Below are 18,665 nucleotides of genomic sequence, written 5' to 3'. Positions count from 1 at the left end.
CAGGGGACACAGGAGCAGCCATCATGGAGACCTCCCTAATGGGGGATTCGGGGGAAAAGGGAATACTATCTATAGAGGATTCCAGAAGGCACTGGCAGTTGCCTAGAGAAGGCAGGAGGAACAGAGCCATAAAGAAAGGACAGAGCAAGGGGACAGGTGTTAGAGACCCCATGATGCCTTAGAGTAATGGCAAACCTGGACCGTGGGGAAAGTGCCAGGTGGAGCCAAGCAGAGCCAGGTGGTGCCCACCTGGCCCTTGTCCAAATCAACATCGTACACAAAGGGAGGCCGGTCTCTTCTTCCAGTCCATTTGGTCCTGGCCCGGAAGCTGTAAGACCACACTGGGCAGAACAGAAGTCCCAAAGTTAACCACCACTTCCCCTCCAGTAGACCATCAGGAAACATCTGTGGGACAGTGGCAACGGGTGGGCTGGAAGGGGAAGACTCTGACCTTCACACGTACCTTGTGTGGGGAGGGGGGAGTGGAGCTTCAGCTTGCTGCTGGCCTGGATCCTGGTTGAGTGGCAGACCCTGTGTTCTCAGAGGAACTAGATCTGCTTCTGTGCCTCGAGCTGCCTCTCCCTCTTGGTCTCTCCTTCCAGCATCCATTCTTGCCTCTCCCTCTCCTCTAGTAGCATCTTCCAAGTCTTCCAGGCCTCTTGATCATGTGGGTAGATGAGATGGCCTTGAAATACAAAGCCTGCTGCCTGAACAGGCCAGGCTGTTCACAGGATCAGGGAAGTGCACAGGGCTAGGTAAATTGTTGCTGGCTAGGGAGACAGACAGAGTTCAGAGCACTCAAAGCTCCAGCACTCAGGGCCTAGCCTTCAGTACGGGGGGGGGGGGGGGGGGGCGGGGTAGAAGGACAGGCAGAGAAAGTTTTTTTGCAAAGGTAACTGAAGCTCCATTGTCACAACTTGGAAACTTGAAGGATAAACTTGCCATACATCTGCTTTGCCCTCACTCAAACAGAGGTGTCAGGAAATAAAAGGCACAGAGCACCTCTCCATTCAGAGCCCTGGTGGTGAGGGCCGGAGGCTGAACTGCAGCTGCCATAAGGCTGGGGACTGGTTAGGTGGCCAAGGGCACCCTGGCCTCCTCCAACCTCCAGGATGATGTCTCCCTCATTCTGTTACCCCCGTTTAGCTACCTTGCTGCTTGCAAAATCCCAGGTGCTTGTTATCACCTCTGACCTCAAGATCTTTCTCTACCTGATGTTTTTGGCCGGCAACTTACACTTGATTTTAACATTTCTATTTCAATTTGAGATGCAATTCACAAAACATAAAACTGACGATTTTACAGTTAATAGATTTGCAGTTTGGGGCAATCAACACCTTTCTTAATTCTACACATTTCTATTGCCCCCAAAAGTCACCTCCTGTGCAACCACAGTCTTTCCCTCTCCTCCCCTGCCCTGGCAGCCACCACTGAGTCCCTGTGAATGGTCTGTTCTAGATGGCTTATGAAGGGAAACCTTGTGCATGTGGTCCTTGGGCCTGATTTCTGTCACCCAGCAGAGTTTCTGAGGTTTAAGCCCCTGATGACAAGCCTTGGTATTCTACTCCTCTTTAAAGCTGAGTAGTATTCCTCAGTGCAGGTAGACTGCAGCGTGTCCATGTGTCAGTCAACACGTGCCTTATTTCTACCTGTGGGGACACAAGTGTGGACAGATGTGTGCCAATCTCTGTGTTTGGGTCTTCTGAGCTCCACCAGGAATGCAAAAGCCTGGTCATGTGACACCCTCTGCCTTTCCTTTTTTTTTTTTTTTTTTTTTTTTGCCTTTCCTTTTCTTGCCTTTAATTTAAAGCGCAGGGAACCCTGCATTGCTTTCCTCTTTCTTCAGGAGGCTCCCCGCTCCCCGCTCCCCTCCCCTCAGGGGTGTTTACTGTGTCCTCCTATCCTTCCTGTGCAAGTCTGCAATTTCCCAAGGTCGTCATGAATCCTCAGCCACCCTCCATGACTTGGCCACCTGCCAACTTGCTTTCCTCTGTGAACTTAATGAGCACAATTCCTGTTCTGTCACTTAAGTCACTTAGGAAGTGTTAAACACCCGGGCCCTGGCTGATCCCCGCTTGGCTAGCTTCTTTGGCCCCGCATGCCTTCTGTGCTCATGATCTGCCCTCTGCTTGTGTCCTCTGAGCCCCCAGGACCCCACAGCCGGCCGCAGAGGCCAGGATGTTCCTGCCATATAGAAGGGCTCCTAGAGTTCCCAGGCTGGCCCAAGGCCATGGTGTCTGTCCGGAGAAGCCTCGTGTGGCATGGGCAAGGTGGAGGGAGGGGTGTGGGCAGAAAGGGAAGCCAGGCAATTGGGATTCCATTGAGCAGTGTGAGAGGTGTTAGGGGAGCCAGGCTAGGGAGTCACCAGAAGAAGAAATGTCACCTGAGTAGGCCAAGGAGTATGGAGCTCACCAATAAGGAAGAAAATGAAGAAAGGACGGAGCACTGAGCAGGACCCAGGTCTGGGAGGAGGGGATGTGTGGCTGTGGGAAGTTCAAAACATAAAGTGAAGTGGCCTCCAGAACAGACATGGGAAAGCCCCCCTGTAGGAACGCTCTTTCCTACCCTGCCCCAAGGGGGTTCCTCAAAACCATGAGGGGACGCAGCCTTGCACAGTCATGCTTCTAGGGGCAGAAGCTTCAGGCTCCCTGTGCAAAAGCCATCAGCACAGCCTCGGTGGTGTGCTTGGGGCAGAGGAGCTCAGGTGGTCCAGAAGTGGAGGCATGGCTCAAGTGGTGGAGTTCCAGCAATGAGTGGAAAAGGCTGAGTGAGATCTCAAGGCTCTGAGTTCAAGCCCTGGTACCAACAGTACTCAGGCTGGGGACAGACTGAGTCCCTGGGTTGATATGTGATGGAAGCAGCTCTGGGTCATAGAGAGGAGCCTGGGATCATGGCTTCATCGCTGCCCAGAATTGGGACATCTGAGTCCTGACCTGTCAGGAGGAAGGATGGGACTGTAGATGGTCCTTTCCATCGGCCATGGCCTCTGGGGCTCAGGCCCAGCCCTCCTCAGGTGCAGTTTCTTGTGACCTTGAATCTGAAACCCCAAGGCCTGAGAAGGATGTGTTCAGGACCCAGGGTGTCTGGGATGAGGGGCCTGCAGAGGCTCTGCCCGGCTCACCATGCACCAGCAGGTTCAAATAGGATACCTGACAGCTTCAGTCCCCAGGGTGTCTTCAGCTCACATCAGGATCCCTTTCCACAGGTGGGAGCCATCGGTGACGAGGAGGAATGGGTCAGCCTCTACGAGGAGGAGAACGAGCCTGATGCACAGATGCTGGAGATCCCAAACCTCACACCATACACTCACTACAGGTGAGAAGTGCAGCCAATGCACCACCAGCGTCAGGGCTGGCCCAGTGCCTTCTGGGAAGCTCGCTCCCAGACAGGAGGTTTAGGTTTGTTGTGCTCAGCCAAGTACCCTGTAGAAGGGCCTCGCTTGTATATTTGACATAATAGCCCCGCCGTGAGGATGTGGCACTTTTCTTTGCAGAGCTCGGCTGGGAACAGCTTTTTTTGGGGAATGTTAGTTTGCTGCATTCAAAGCTGATGTCCTGGTAGACCCTCTGCTTCCGTCCGCCCCCCGCCCCCAACCCTGGAGTGGCCACTCACTAATCAAGTACTCAACACACCATTTAAATTTCACCTCTTGCTCCTGAAACTTCTCCAAGCAGTAAATCCTTGGCCTTCACAAAGGGTAGAGCCATCATGAGCTGTTAGTGATGTTTTAACTTCCCGTAAGATCCTTGAGGGAGACGGAACTTCCAGTTATTGCCAGAAGTGGGGTTTGATGGTGTCATTGTTCTGCCTGGATGGATACATCTCGTGAGCTCTGGGAATGAAAGGATATGAATTCCTAATTCAAGGAGTGAAAGGTGAAATTACATCTTCGTGAAAAGCCTTTTTTTTTTGTTCAGTACAATACCAAAGTTAGAGTTTAAAAAGAAATGAAAGAAAACTAATGAGAGAGATGCTTAAATGTCTATTCGTGTTAACATCATTCCTAAGCTGAGAGCAGATGATTCAAGACACAATACGCTCATTTTAGGCCAAAAAAAAAAATTTAGCTTAAAATGAGCCGCTGGGATTCAAGACTTGCCACGTGAAATTAGCTGAAGCTGTGTAATTATTGCAAAGATCAGAAACTGTGATTAGGAGTCAGCGTCCCTATCTTGAATTCATGTGAATTTGGGGAACCTCTGTAATAGATGTGTGTGTATACATGCTGAGGGTTTTTATTATATGTAAATCTGTCTTGAGTAATTATCCATACAGGTAAAGAGGATACAGAAGAGCATTATCTAGACCTTAAGGAATACCTTACTCAAGCCAGCCACAGTGGTGGACACCTTTAATCCTAACTATTCAGGAGGCTGAGATCAGAGGATCATGGTTCAATCCAGCCCAAGCAGGAGAGCTTATGAGATTTAAGTCTCCAATTAACCACCAAAAAGTGGGAAGTGGAACTATGGCTTAAGTGGATAACACCCAAGCCTTGAGTTCAAGCCCTAGTTCGTTCTCTCTCTCTCTATCTCTCTCTCTCTCTCTCTCTCTCTCTCTCTCTCTCTCTCTCTCTCTCTCTCTCTCTCTCTCTCACTCATCTAACTCACCACACCTTACTGTACTAGGGTTCCTAAACTGGAGTCAGCCAGTGACCTTGAGCAGCACAGATCTCTGCCTATTTCCTCCATCCTGTTCTGCTTCCCTTGGGAATTTAACCTCATGAACCAGAGATCAGTCTGTGAAAGGTTTTCAGGAGAAGAGCCATGTTTGTAATCTGCATTTTTCCCAGTGGCCTCAAAGGCACAGGTGGACACACCCCTGTGCCCTTCCCTGAAGACCCAGTCACGGGTGACGAGTGTCACCTATTTCCCCTCTAGATTTCGGATGCGACAAGTGAACATCGTTGGTCCAAGCCCCTACAGCCAGTCCTCCCGAGTCATCCAGACCCTGCAGGCTCCACCTGATGTGGCGCCCAGCAGCATCAGCGTGCGCACAGCCAGTGAGACCAGCCTGCGCCTGCGCTGGGTGGTGAGTTGGGGGTGGCGGGGAGTTGCTCTCCCGCAGCATCTGCAGGAGGCCCTCCTGGGAATCTGGGAGTCTGCATTGTGCAGTCAGTACAGGATCTCAGGACAGCCCAGGATTTCTTTTTCATTAGTGCTTACTCTCTCTTCTCAGAACTGGGGGGAACATGGATGGGGCTACGTGCAGGACTGGTAAGCTCTTAAGCTCAGTCAACATGGCACCAATACTCAGCATTTGTCAGAGAGCCGGTCTAGTGTTTGATCAGAATATTTCCCCCACCAAACTAAGCCAAGGTAGATTAAAAGAAATTATGTCCACCTAAGTTACTGACAGGGTTTGGTCTCATTAACAAAAGAAAAGTTTCCAAGATAGGGGAGAAGAGAAAGTCCTAAAGCTATCCTCCCATCAAAAAAGTGGTTTAAGCAGAATTAGCCCTTTCAAGGCCTTGGAAAGCAGCCATTTTAAGGGGTCAGCTCACCACAGCCTCTTGTTCCTTGGCAGCCCCTGCCCGATTCCCAGTACAATGGGAACCCCGAGTCTGTAGGGTACAGGGTGAGGTACTGGCGCTCAGACCTCCCCTCCTCAGCACTGGCCCAAATCGTCAACGACCGGCTGGAGAGGGAGCTCACCATTGAGGAGCTGGAGGAGTGGACCGAGTACGAGCTGCAGATGCAGGCCTTCAACGCCATTGGGGCAGGGCCCTGGAGTGAGCTGGTGCGGGGCCGGACACGGGAATCAGGTGAGGACAAGGCAGTGCTAATCCAGGGCTCACTGGAGGTGGAGCTTGTGGCCCTGACTCTCCAAACGCCACGTTAATGGCAGCTAGCTGGCTTGTGCCACTTGTGCCCAGGCTGGCAAGCTCTCCGCCCACAGGCTAGGACCAGCCCTGATGGAAACTTAACTGCAGCTTCATTTGTGTCCAAGCCATTGGTTTGAAGTTGATGGTGAGTCCTCAGTGGGGCTGGACTTTCCAGGGTATAACTTTCCAGGTCCTAGGGATAATTTCCACGATCCATGATGAAAATCCTCAAGAGTCCAACATGTGAGGCGCTCTGGCCTGCCACTGTGGAGAGAAGAATGCAGGGTGGGGCGGGGGGGAGGGTGTTCAGCTGACTCGCTGCAGTAACAAGCAGACCCACAGCAGTCAGTCACTTGTTGCATGTGAGGCGGGAGCCACTGTTCAGTGAGTGACTCACCTGTGGAATGTGCTTCTCGGGATGTGCTTAGATTTCACCTTGACCTCAGTCCTCTTGCAGTCAGGCTCTGAGCCAACACCCTCACAAAGGACATGACTTCATTTCTTCCTGCTCTTCTCCAGGTGAGGAGGGGTTGGGGGACAATCAGACGGCAGCAGGAGACACAGAACTTTCCCCCTAAAGGCTCTTATGGCATAGTGTATGCGAAGCCAGGACCCACCAGGAAGAGCCTCTGAAGGGTGGCCATTGTGACCACATGCAGGCTTCTGAGAGGACTAGCATTCAAGAAATGGGTTTGACCAAACTAGGTTTCCTAAGGCTGCAGAGCTTAGGGTGTCACAGGGAACAGATCAGGGGCACACTGAGGCTCAGGTGGTAACTGTAATTGGATTGCGGGGGAGGGGAGTTTACAGGATAAGGGTTTGAACTCAGGCTCTCTCACGCTTGCCAAGCAGATATTCTACCCCTTGAGCCACATCTCCAGCCATTTTTGCTTTCGTTTGTTTTTCACGTAGGGTCTCACAATTTTTGCCAGGCCTGGCTTCAGACTTCAGTCCTCCTACCTCTACCATCAGAGCAGCTGGGTAGCTTTTGAGATAAAGTCTCGCTCCTGTGGGTTTTACAAAGCTCTATTGTCTTCAATATCTAAATCTGTGTGATGAAGAAATGGATATTAAGGGATGTTTCTAAATCCAATAATAGGCTGACCCACAAAATATTTCTTCTAAAGACATTTGCTATATCTGACTTGAAAATTGTGGATCAAGTATATTTCTTGAGCCTTCAAACTTTGTGTGGCACTCAGAAAGGAAAGAGTGAAGTCTCTAGATGGAAGGGACATAAAAGGAACCAGATGGCAGATGGTAAGTGCTGGGCAGGGCAAGGCAAATTGCCTGGGTCCACCTGGGCTTTTAGGACTGGGAATTGAGGCCCTGTCAGGGGCAGAAGGGCCAGCCTTGTCCCCTAGACAGTGGAGTGAGGATCTGTGCTCCCGTGTGGACAAGGCTCCTCCATAAGCAAACAGAAGCACCTGCTCCCAGAGGGCTGTCCATGTGTGCTGAGACAGGGTAGGAAGGCAGAAGATCAAGTCCTGCCCCAGGCTGGGGTCCTGGGTGGACACTCCATGGTTGCTACAGAAGCCCTCAGAGAAATGAAAGTAGACTCAGATTCCAGAAACCAAAAGCAAAAACAACAAAAGGGGGAAAATATAGATAAATCAGGCTATATCATAATGAAAACTTTGAGCGTCAAAGAATATCATACCAAAAATGGAGATGTTTAAAAATCACAAATGGAAGGAAATATTTTCAAATCCTATGTCTGATAAGATGCTTGGATCTAGAATATATAAAGGGCTGGGAATATGGCCTAGTGGCAAGAGTGCTTGCCTTGTATACATGAGGCCCTGGGTTCAATTCCCCAGCACCACATATGCAGAAAATGGCCAGAAGTGGCACTGTGGCTCAAGTGGCAGAGTGCTAGCCTTGAGCAAAAAGAAGCCAGGGACAGTGCTCAGGCCCTGAGTCCAAGGCCCAGGACTGGCAAAAAAAAAAAAAAATAGAATATATAAAGCTTTTGTCGGGCTCGGGTCGCCTCCCCTGGCTCGGGGATCAAGGCTCAGCTATGTTTCTAACAGCTCCCTTTCTCACCCTCTCCCCTGGTCACCCCACCCGCAGGCTAGGCCAGGGTGGAGTGGGGGAGTCAGCATAGACCTCAAGTGCGCGGAGCCGAACGAGATGGCTTACCTCCCTCCTTACAGGTGAAGAAAGCCAGGCATACGCGGATCTCGGAGATGCTTCAAGAGCAATCTGATTTATTAAGGCGGGGGCAAGGACTAATATGGTAGGAGGGAACGAGAGAAGGCGATAGGCCAGGACGCTGATGATAGGCTGCGAGCTTACCATATGACACCCTCATGAGCTAACGTCACTCGGAAAGCACCAGGCCAGGGGAAGACTGGGGGCGCATGGGCTGGCGAGAAAGTTTGGGGGCTGTTCGCAAAGCTGGTTCTTCTGGTTCCGGACCCAGAGAATGGTGGCCTGCTTCCGCATTCCCCAGGGCTGGGGGAAGGGCGGCATCTCGGGAGCGCTCCCAATGCCCATCCCCCGTCAAGTCCAAAGGCTGGACCCCAACAGCTTTCACAAGGAAAAGACAAATGGTCTAATTAAAACTTGGGTAAAAGTCTGAATAGACATTTCTCCAGATGTGATAGACAAACAAGCAATAAGCACATGAAAACATGCTCAACATCACTAGCCATTAAGGAAATGCATATCAAAGCCATAATCAAGCTGGGCACTAGTGGCTCTTACCTCTAATCCCAGCTACTCAGGAAGCTGAGATCTGAGGATTATGGTTCAAAGCCAATGCAGGCAAGAATGTACATGAGATTATCTCCAATTAACCACCAAAAGGCTAGAATTGGAGCTGTGGCTCAAGTGCCAGCCTGAGCAAAAGAGCTCAGCAACAATGACCAGGCTCTGAGTTCAAGCCCCTGGACCAGCATGTGTGTGCATGCACACTTGCACATGCGCGCACACACACACACAGTACAGTTTGCAGAAATACTTTTTTTTTTTTTTTTTTTTTTTTTTTTTTGGCCAGTCCTGGGCCTTGGACTCAGGGCCTAAGCACTGTCCCTGGCTTCTTCCCGCTCAAGGCTAGCACTCTGCCACTTGACCCACAGCGCCGCTTCTGGCCGTTTTCTGTATATGTGGTGCTGGGGAATCGAACCTAGGGCCTCGGGTATACCGAGGCAGGCACTCTTGCCACTAGGCTATATCCCCAGCCCCCGCAGAAATACTTTTTAAAAAGTTGTAAACACAGGGCAACACATTCTGAACCACATTTAAATGAATTTGTAGATTTGAAATGAGTGAAGTCTAACAGGTGACATTCTATGATATAATATAAAAAATAAATGAGGCCATATAAATCAAGAGACCACATGAGGAGCAACAGTAGCAGTCCTGGAGGAAAGAAAACATGGTAGACAAGGAGAAAATAAACATTTTGAATGGCTTTGTATGAAGGGGGAATTTCTGAGAACCTCTCAAAACTTTAGATGACAGATCCGAACTCAAATCTGCCTCACAACTTTTGAGGGTAGGATTTTTCTTTTTCAGACCTTAAAACCATACCTTATAACCAAATGGCAGAGTCTGTCCTTGTGGTAATTTAATTTGCTGGAATTTTAATTCAGAACTCTGCCATTTTCTTCCTCTTTAAGAGCCCTGCTGGGGCTGGGGATATAGCCTAGTGGCAAGAGTGCCTGCCTCGGATACACGAGGTTCGATTCCCCAGCACCACATATACAGAAGACGGCCAGAAGCGGCACTGTGGCTCAAGTGGCAGAGTGCTAGCCTTGAGCGGGAAGAAGCCAGGGACAGTGCTTAGGCCCTGAGTCCAAGGCCCAGGACTGGCCAAAAAAAAAAAAAAAAAGAGCCCTGCTGGCTCTCTGCTTATGAGAAACTCGGCCATGTTCAGAGCACACAGCACCTGAGCTGTTTAAGTCACTGGGCTACCCTCATTCCTTGGGAGCATTGACAGTCCTCTGTGAATGGATGGATGCACACACGAGCCCATCTGAAAAACTCAGAGATGGCTTGCAGGTCTGTAGTGAGAACTGGGCACTTGAGTTTCAAGGCAGGACAGAGTGATGGGCTGAGAGATGGATCACTTGGGTTGTTATGGTGATGGCCAGGTGTTTTCAGATAGGAACGGAGTTTTTACAACACAACACTGCTGCTGAGGGCATACAGCACCCTAGGGGGTTCTTGTTCTCAATAAAGTCAGAAAATTAAAATCTATCAATGTATAGGCTTACATTTCTTTGTTTTTTTGTGTGCCAGTTCTAGAGTTTGAACTCAGGCCTGGGCACTGACCCTGAGCTTTTTTGCTCAAGGCTAGTGCTCAAAAAATTGAGCCACAGCCCCACTTCTAGTTTTTTGGTGATTAATTGGAGATAAGAGTCTCACAGGTGTTCTTGCATGGGCTGGCTTCAAACCATGATCCTCGAATCTTAGCCCCTGAGTAGCAAGGATTACAGGCATGAGCCACCAGTGCCCAGCTGTTTTGGGTGTTTTTTAAAAAATATGTATGTATATATGTGTGTTTGTATGTATTTTTGCTGGCTACTTTCAAGACAGGATTTCACAAACATTTCTGCCTGACCTGCCTCAAACCACGGTCCTTTGTCTCTCAGCTTCCCACGTAGCTAGGGTTACAAGCGTCAGCCTCTTGCTCATTATACATTTAGCATTTAATAAACTATGCATATGCAGAATCCATTTTCTAGCCAGTCTTGTTGGCATTTTTGGTTCCTGCTGAGAGCCCCTGCAGGCCTGGGGAGTGCCAGTGCGTCACCAGGCTGCATGGAAGACATGTTGGGCCTGGGTGTGGGGCAGGCCTCTTTCCCTTCCCAGGGCTGAGTTAAACTGAAAGCTATGAATTGACCTCTGTGACACTCATTAAGTTCATCCGAATCTGTACTATTCCTCTGAATGACTAAACAGCTGAAGCAATGGCCCTTTCCTGGTATGTTTGGGAAGAAAGTTCATCACTGTTTGGTCTGATGACTGGCTTCCCTCCGCAATGTCTGACAGGCCCCTGAGATTTATCCCGGCTGCTCATGGACACACTCGCTCACCTGGCCCCCCCAAAGCCAAGCAGACAGGAGGGTGTCCTTCACATCAGTGAAAAAGGAAAAGGAGAGACTGGCCTCCAGAGCCCCAGGACCAGGGACCAGCCCTTCTTGGGGAGGGCAGCCGGGGCCTTAGCCCTCCTTGGACTCCAGTCATGATTTTCCCTGTGGGAAGATCCCTGAGGTTGGGGAGAGTGGACATAACGGGGTGTCACCCTGATCCCCAAGCTGTGTCCCATACAGTTTGTATGAGAGATGGAATGACCTTGAAGTGACCCTGCCAGAAGGGCCACTAAGGTGTGGTATGACCGCTTTGTCCAGGTGCAGTCCTGCTCTCTACCTGTTCCAACCAAGCATCCCCCCTCACGAGCTTCAAACTTGCACAGATCCATCTTTTCCTATCTGAACGAACAGCCTTTGAAGTGTAAATGGTCCACAGGAAAATTAGTGAAGTAATTGAGATTATGTCAAATATAAAGCCCGGCACTTTAAGGTTTTACTGTTGCCTTTCCACACATTATATGGGGAATCCTGGCCCAGCTGTTGAAACAATTAGTTACATAACAGTGAAAACAGGGCCAAGGTTGCATGGAAGTAGGAAAATACCTTTATGAGCACAAGGGTCAGGACCCACAGGCTGGCCTCCGAGGTCCTCCCATTAGGAAATATTCCTTTGAGTGGGTAGGACGTGATTTGCTCGGCCTTCCTGAGCTCATCTGTAGAGAGGGGGCAATGAACCCTGCCTTCTGTGGGGGTGAAATTCCCTTAGGAATTTGAGGGTCCTAGGCGAGATGTGGGCGTGTGGATGAGCTCCCTTCCCCTCTCTCTGTGTTGCCCACCCCGCCTCCCCTCTGTGCAGCCTGCCTGCCCCCAACACCTCCTGTTGTGATGGCAGCAAGCTGGCATCGCTGTGAAAGGGAGGGCTCCCTCTTTGAGATGAAAGCCCACAGTTTCACAAGTCATTACAGAAAGCAGACCAAGCCTATTTTCTTGCTGAATGGACTCAGGTGAAATCTGAGTTCTAAATACCTAGGGTTTATGGAACTGGTTGCTAATATAGAGAGATTTACATATCTGTTCTGCGCCTGCAGGTTTGATCTGATCCCTACAGAATGCTCAGAATGCACTGCTATTTCAAGGACAACTTGATGATTTGGATGAAAATTGGATCTTTATTTGTAGAAGCCGGTAGAATTCTGACGCCCGTTGTGTAATGTGTTCTTTGCAGTTCCCTCAGCCGCCCCTGCCAACGTGTCTGCCCAAGCTGTCAGCTCCACCCAGATTCTGCTGACATGGAGCTCCGTCCCCGAGCAGGACCAGAACGGCCTGATCCTGGGCTACAAGGTATGTGTGACCATCGCCTCCTCTGCTCCCTAGCTGCTAGGAAACCCCACACACACCCCTGTCACAGACCAGCCACAAGGGGCCATTTCTGACTGTCCAGCAGCTGCCTTAGCTGAGCTCACCACAGTCTAGGAAGGAAGCATTCGTATAACTGTCAAGTGCCAGACCCTCAGTGAAGCGAACGCACTCAGGCCCTGCCCTCTCTGGCCAGTTACTGGACTCTCTCCTCCGGCTCCTCGCTCATAAAACGGGAACAATGACAGGAACTACTTCCCAGGGTTGGCATGAGATTTAAGGGTGCTAAGGGCACAGTGAACTTCCCTGGAGTGACCAAAAAGGCCACACTCCTCTTATGCGCTGTTCTGTGGGTTCTGGGCATGGACTCCTTTATGTATCCATTGTGTAGATTGCTGTAGCTTGTTCCCCCCTCTCCACCGGTCCTCACACACCTTCCCTCTTCCCTGGGCATCCGAATTCTGCCCTTCTGGAACCATGATCCATGGCAGGTCAGTGAGACATGCTAGTTTGTGCTGTATGGGAATGTCATGACAATTGGTAATCCCACGGCGCATAGCAGCTCGTGGTACGTGACAATACTGTGACACGGGACATGGTCCCATCATACATGGCATTCCAGTGACATGTGGCAGTCCCACTGAGTGGCTGGCTGCATGGCCTCACTCCATGCCACATTCCTGGGTCCCAGGGCTCTACTGTACTGTTTTCGAGCCACAGTCTCAGAGAGCAGTACAGAGAGGCTGTTATGGCCGGGAGAACTTGGGAGCTAAGCAGCAGGAGAGAAGCCAGAGGAGCGCCTCCTAAGACAGCTATGTTTGTGGCACAGGAGAGTGGAGCCTCAGGTCCTCATAGAGAACAGCAGGTGTTCTGGGGTGAAAGCCAGGTGTCCATGGGGCTGGGAATGTGAGCAGACTGCGGGCTCCTCTCCGAGGAGGCAAACGCCTCTGTGCATGTGCTGGACTCTGCCTTAGTGAATGAAGCTGGCACGGCCGCGATGGAAGGCTTCAGCCCGTGCAAATGGCAGCCAGGCTGCCAGCTCAGTAAGCTGTGGGCTGAGTGGGATCACAAGCTCCCATTCCAGAGGACAATTGCTTCATGGTCCTCTTTCTCCCCACACACCAGTGCATAGAAGTTAGATCCAAAAGCCTTCATGGCTCCCCACCCCACCCCCCACCCCCCGTGGAGACACCACGCTGGCTGGCCCTTGCCTTACAGTTGGTCATGAGCCAGCCCGACCCAGGGCCCGCCAAGGCCACAGTGGCATGACCATCTGCGCTTGTGTTTTGATCCCCCCAGATTCTGTACCGAGCCAAAGACCTAGACCCCGAGCCCCGGAGCCACGCGGTGCGAGGAAACCACACCCAGTCGGCGCTGCTGTCCGGCCTGCGCAAATTTGTGCTCTACGAGCTGCAAGTGCTGGCATTCACTCGCATCGGGAACGGGGTCCCCAGCGCACCCCTCATCCTCGAGCGCACCAAAGATGACGGTATGCACAGGGCTGGCCCCCCACATTGGCCTCTCTGCCTCCCAGGCTTGCTTTTCCAACCCAAACAATTGGGACTATGGTCGTTTGTAATGTAATTTTCCAAACCGATTTTTTTTTCCAGTTGAGAGAAACAAAACAAAATTGTTTTTCAGTCACTGAGCATTTATATGGCCAATTTCAGCCTGGAGTGGATTTTTACAGCCTGATTATGAACCTATGCAGAATTCCAATCGTAACTCTGCCGTGGGCAGTGCTGGCGAGAGACGGGCTGGGCTGTAAAACGTGAGCTGCTCCTCTGGGTGGCACCTGCACAAATCCAGTTAAAAATCCTCTCTGGCCCCATGTGCCCACTTCTCATGGGACTGCTGAGACTCACCGTTTGCGTTATAAGGGATAATTACACGTTCCCACGCACGGAGCAGTATGTTTGACGGCTCCCTGGGTCCCCAGGCCCCTGTATTTCCAGACTGGGTAACGAGCACATCTTGCCATCTTTGTTTTTATGGAAGTCTAAATCATTAGTAAATATGTTTTTCCACCTTGCGCATAGCAAACGCTTAAAGGTTAGCTCCTTCACATTTTCATTATTAAGCAGACTGCAATGAATATGTTAGAGAGTGAAAAGACTGAGCCCCCGAAACACCCACCTGAGGGCCAGACTGTGTAACAGAAGTGAGAGAACTTCAGGCTCGCCTAAGTCTCTTTCTGAAGGGACTAACGAGCCCCAGACATACCATCCCCACTCCCCAGAAAGAAGCCGCCTCGCCTTTGTTGGAGAATACCTGAGCTGGGCTTGGCCTCTTGGGAGAGCTGTATGCTACCTATATTTCTTCTGTCTTCCCCAATACAGGGGTTTGGGTAGATGGGAACCTGTAGGGGAAACATGAAGTGCTTATAGTTTCACTGCAGACTGTATAAAGCCCTAACTCCTACTTATTCAAACAAAGAATGAATAGGGATGTGTGGATGTATGAGGTGAGGGTTGGTATCAGTACCAGGACTTGAACTCAGGGCCTGAGCACTGTCCTGGATCTTTTCTGCTCAAGGCTAGCACTCTACCATTTGAGCCACAGCTCCCCTTCCAGCATTTTAGTGGTTAAATGGAGATAAGAGTCTCATGGACTTTCCTGCCATAGCTGTCTTGGAACCATGATCCTCAAATCTCAGCCTCCTGAGTAGCTAGGATTACAGATGTGAGCCACTGGGGCCTGGCTTAGAAGGGGCATCTTGTCCCTTAGAGGTCTGGGGATATGGCCTACTGGCAAGAATGCTTGCCTCGTATACCTGAAGGCCTGGGTTCGATTCCCCAGCACCACATATGCAGAAAACGGCCAGAAGTGGCGCGGTGGCTCAAGTGGCAGAGTGCTAGCCTTGAGCATTAAAAAAAAAGCTAGGACTCAGACCCTGAGTCCAAGACCCAGGACTGGCCAAAAAAAAAAAAAAAGGAAAAGAAACGATCCCTCAGAACCAGGCCCACCATCCTTGCTCTTCCTAAAAGACTTGGTGGTCCACTGTGGAATTTTCCACCTTCTCTCACAGACCTGATATACACACACCTTCCTAACACCTCATTATGACAGTCCAAATGCTCAGCCCTAGGGACAGCTCAGCAGATCATTGCTACATAAGACCGATGTCAGAGCATGTGCACTTGCGAATCAGTCCTGGCTTGGGAGCCTACTGCCTCCATAGGACATTTATTTTACCAAACAGAGGTGTCATAACACATGTCCAAAGTTTAAAATACTGTTCTCAGGTTCATAGCCAGAGGCAGATTTCATCCTCCCAGAATGGCCCCTTCCACACATCATTCTCTTTCTGCATTGATCGCTCCCTGCCCATTGCCTCTTACCTGTGAATCAATTCATGATTAAGTCCCACGGAAGTTCTCACGTGGGTGCCGTACCTACTTGCCTATCCATTTTTGCAAATAGACTTTCCGGTGGCCTCAACCCTATTCTTCAGTGGTTCTGCTATCTGAATTATTAGGGCACCAAGGCATGTGGGAGAATTATTACATGCATTTGTGCATATTGGCTCTTAATTTCCTAGGACACAGCAGGAGCGGAGTGGCAGGCATAGGAAGAGAAGGCACTGACACATGGCTCCTCAGTAGCTGTAACCCCATCTAGAGTTAGAAGGGACTCCAAAGCCACCTTGTCTGCCCTCGCTCTGCAAGTGTAACCTGAACTCTCAGCAGTGGAATCCTGACTTCCGGTTTGGTGGGCAGGCCACTGTCAGCACTGGTGCTAAGCCAGCATAGTGAATGAGATTTCAAAATCCAGAAACTAAACACGCAGGATTCAAAATGAAGTATTGCCAGGCCCCAGTGGCTCACGCCTGCCATCCCAGCTCCTCAACAGGCTAAGAACTGAGGAGCTCAGTTCCAAGGTAGGCCAGGCAACAAAGTCTGTGAGACTCTTATATCCAATTCATCACCAAGAAGCCAGAAAGAGAGCTGTGGTTCTGGTGACAGAGTGCCAGCCTTGCATGAAAAAGCTAAGGGACAAGCACCCAAACCCTAAGTTCAAGCCCCACTACCAGCACCAAAAAAAAAAAAAAAAGTCAAAATGAGGTGTTTTCCCCAAATTACTAGAGGGCCACACAGTTACCTTCCAAAGGTCATCCCTCCTGGCCTGGGCTCAGCGATCACCGCGCACATCTGGCCTCAGAACCCTACAACACTCTGCTTTCCTTCAGCCCCAGGCCCCCCGGTAAGGCTGGTGTTCCCTGAAGTAAGGCTCACGGCCGTGCGGATTGTGTGGCAGCCCCCGGAGGAGCCCAATGGTGTGATTCTGGGTAAGGAGCGGCAGGGGTTGGGGGAGGGGAGCAATGAGATCTGCTTTCTCCCCTTTTGATGAGATCATTAATGGGGTAAAAACAAAGCATGTGGGCAATGGCCTTCATTTTCTGAAACAGACAGTCACGGGCTCCTCTATTGTTTCCTGAGCTGTGTGCTAAAAGTTTGCTGTGGAAAGAAATTTACCTTCTACTGACCAGGAATTTCTTGGGTTTGTTCCTGGCCTGCGGCAATGCCATTTGTAACTGACATTCCCTCCACTCCAGACTGTGCTGATGAGGTAGCAGACCAGTTCTTCAAGACCAGCACAGGCCCAGGCCTTGCTCTGCGCTGCTGGGAGCAACTCTCCTGTGTTGCAAGCTTACACTGAGCAGTGGAGGTGAAATGTAGGCCTTGGCTCCCAGGAAATTTGTCCACCACTTACTTTCCATTTAGAGAAGCAGCTCTGATAGCACTGATGAAAAACCTTAATTTTCCCCAGCTCCCCAAAGGCAGCAAATCATATTCTCAACTAGCATCCATGCCTACATTTTTTTTATGAGGAGTCTATACAGTAGGGTACATGGTGAGAAGCAGGAAGGAAGACTTGCCTGTCCTCCAGACGTCCTCAGCCCCATTGGGGCGATGACACCAGTGATCAGTACTGTGTGCTAAGTGGTAGCAGGAGGCAGAGTCACCAGATGCCCCGCAGGCCTCTCCTGGCTGACTTGGGAGGATGACTGGCTTCACAGCTACAGGAGAAGGGAAGGCGGCGTGTGCTGGCCGGGAACAGAAGCCATTGCTCACGGGAGGCCTGTCAGATCCAGGCCTGTCTCTGGGCTGGGCACTGGGTGAGTGCCCTGCTGCTCTCTAGCGAATGTGTCCTGAGCTCAGCTGGGTGTTCAAAGTCAAAGCCCCAGGTAGAACATATGGCTCCAGACCAGCCAGCCCTCACCCAGAACAGTCCTGACCTGCAGGAAGCTGGGTTCAGGAAGCTTCTGTTCTAGGCCATTTCTGGTGACCTGGTAACAAGTGGTTAACATTGCCAATTTTACCTGCTTTGGGTCTTGGGAATGTAAGAATTGGTTTGAACAAAGTGTCTCACATATAAGTGTGTGTGTGTGTGTGTGTGTGTGTGTTTGTGTGTGTGTGTGCGTGTGTGTGTGTGTGTGTTGGTAGAAATCCCACACTGAGTACTTCCAGCAGGGAAAACAGAATCAGCTTTTCCCATGGAGAGGGCCACTCTGTCGAGAGAGAAGGGCCTGACGTGTACCGGTGCAGCTTGCCCTGGCTGTGTTCACTGGGCCTGGAGGGCTCCTGTCACCCCCACCCCCAAGGTCCATTTCACTGCCAACTTCCAGCTTGAGACCTCCAGAACCACAGGAGGGAAGCATTGGCTATAACTGTCGCATTTGTGCATTCGGAGACATTTACAATAGCAAGTTCTTGCTGCCACCGGCTCCGGGTAATGTGAGCCTTCGGGGCTGCACAGCTGAGAGGCGGGTATGGGCCACATGCAGGGTCGGTGCTGTAGTCCGGCCTCAGAGAGGGCAGAGGGGCTGCTGTGCTCAGGCGGGTCCAGCACCCCCACACAGCAGCCAGCAGCAGCCTTTTCTAGAACAAGCAGGGTTAGAGCACTGATCACGGCATCATGCCCAGCACACTGCCATGAAACCAGACACATTTGCAGAGGTGCAGAGTGTCACCTACAGTCCCAGGAGGCGCAGAGCTGAGCTCTCTTGAGGAGAAGCCAGGTCCGCTGTCCCCATCCTGCTGCTGCTCTGGGTCTCCAGCTCTCCCTGCCAGCCACACTGGTCCTCCACCCATCCTCTCCAGACCTCTGGGGTGGTTCTTAGGGAGCAGCTTTGGCCAGGGCTGCGGGGGATGTGCAGGAGCAGAGGGTGTGAACCAGCTGTGGTCCCTGGTAAAGGTAACCAGCTGGGGCCTTCCCTGCAAACAGGGTTGGGGGGCTTTTGACTAGCACATTCCTGCTCTTCCTCCCCCCCTCCCTCTCTCTCCTTCTCTTTCTCTCTTTGTCCCTCTCTCTCCCTCTTTCCAGGGACCTGTGCTCATCCTGTAAACTACATGGCCGATGTCTCCTTGCTGTGCTCTCTGTTGCTATAACTGAATGCCACAGGATAGATACTTTATAAAGAGAAAATAATTTATTTCTCC

The 18,665-nt window shown here is 50.9% G+C and overlaps 1 protein-coding gene across 4 annotated transcripts in view; it reads left to right on the top strand.

The window, feature by feature from the left end:
- The window catches only part of Sdk1 (sidekick cell adhesion molecule 1), a 788,311-nt gene that overhangs the window by 667,605 nt on the left and 102,041 nt on the right, over positions 1 to 18,665 (top strand). For all 4 annotated transcript variants that reach the window (XM_048330089.1, XM_048330099.1, XM_048330108.1 and 1 more), the window contains 6 exons: positions 3,206 to 3,315; positions 4,881 to 5,031; positions 5,527 to 5,764; positions 12,092 to 12,207; positions 13,522 to 13,711; positions 16,412 to 16,510. In XM_048330089.1, the coding sequence (XP_048186046.1) occupies positions 3,206 to 3,315; positions 4,881 to 5,031; positions 5,527 to 5,764; positions 12,092 to 12,207; positions 13,522 to 13,711; positions 16,412 to 16,510 (904 nt within the window). The remainder of the gene's footprint in view (positions 1 to 3,205; positions 3,316 to 4,880; positions 5,032 to 5,526; positions 5,765 to 12,091; positions 12,208 to 13,521; positions 13,712 to 16,411; positions 16,511 to 18,665) is intronic.

This window comes from Perognathus longimembris, chromosome 1 (assembly GCF_023159225.1).
Source record: "Perognathus longimembris pacificus isolate PPM17 chromosome 1, ASM2315922v1, whole genome shotgun sequence".
NCBI classification, from domain to species: domain Eukaryota; kingdom Metazoa; phylum Chordata; class Mammalia; order Rodentia; family Heteromyidae; genus Perognathus; species Perognathus longimembris.
This window is presented reverse-complemented; position numbering and strand designations above follow the sequence as displayed.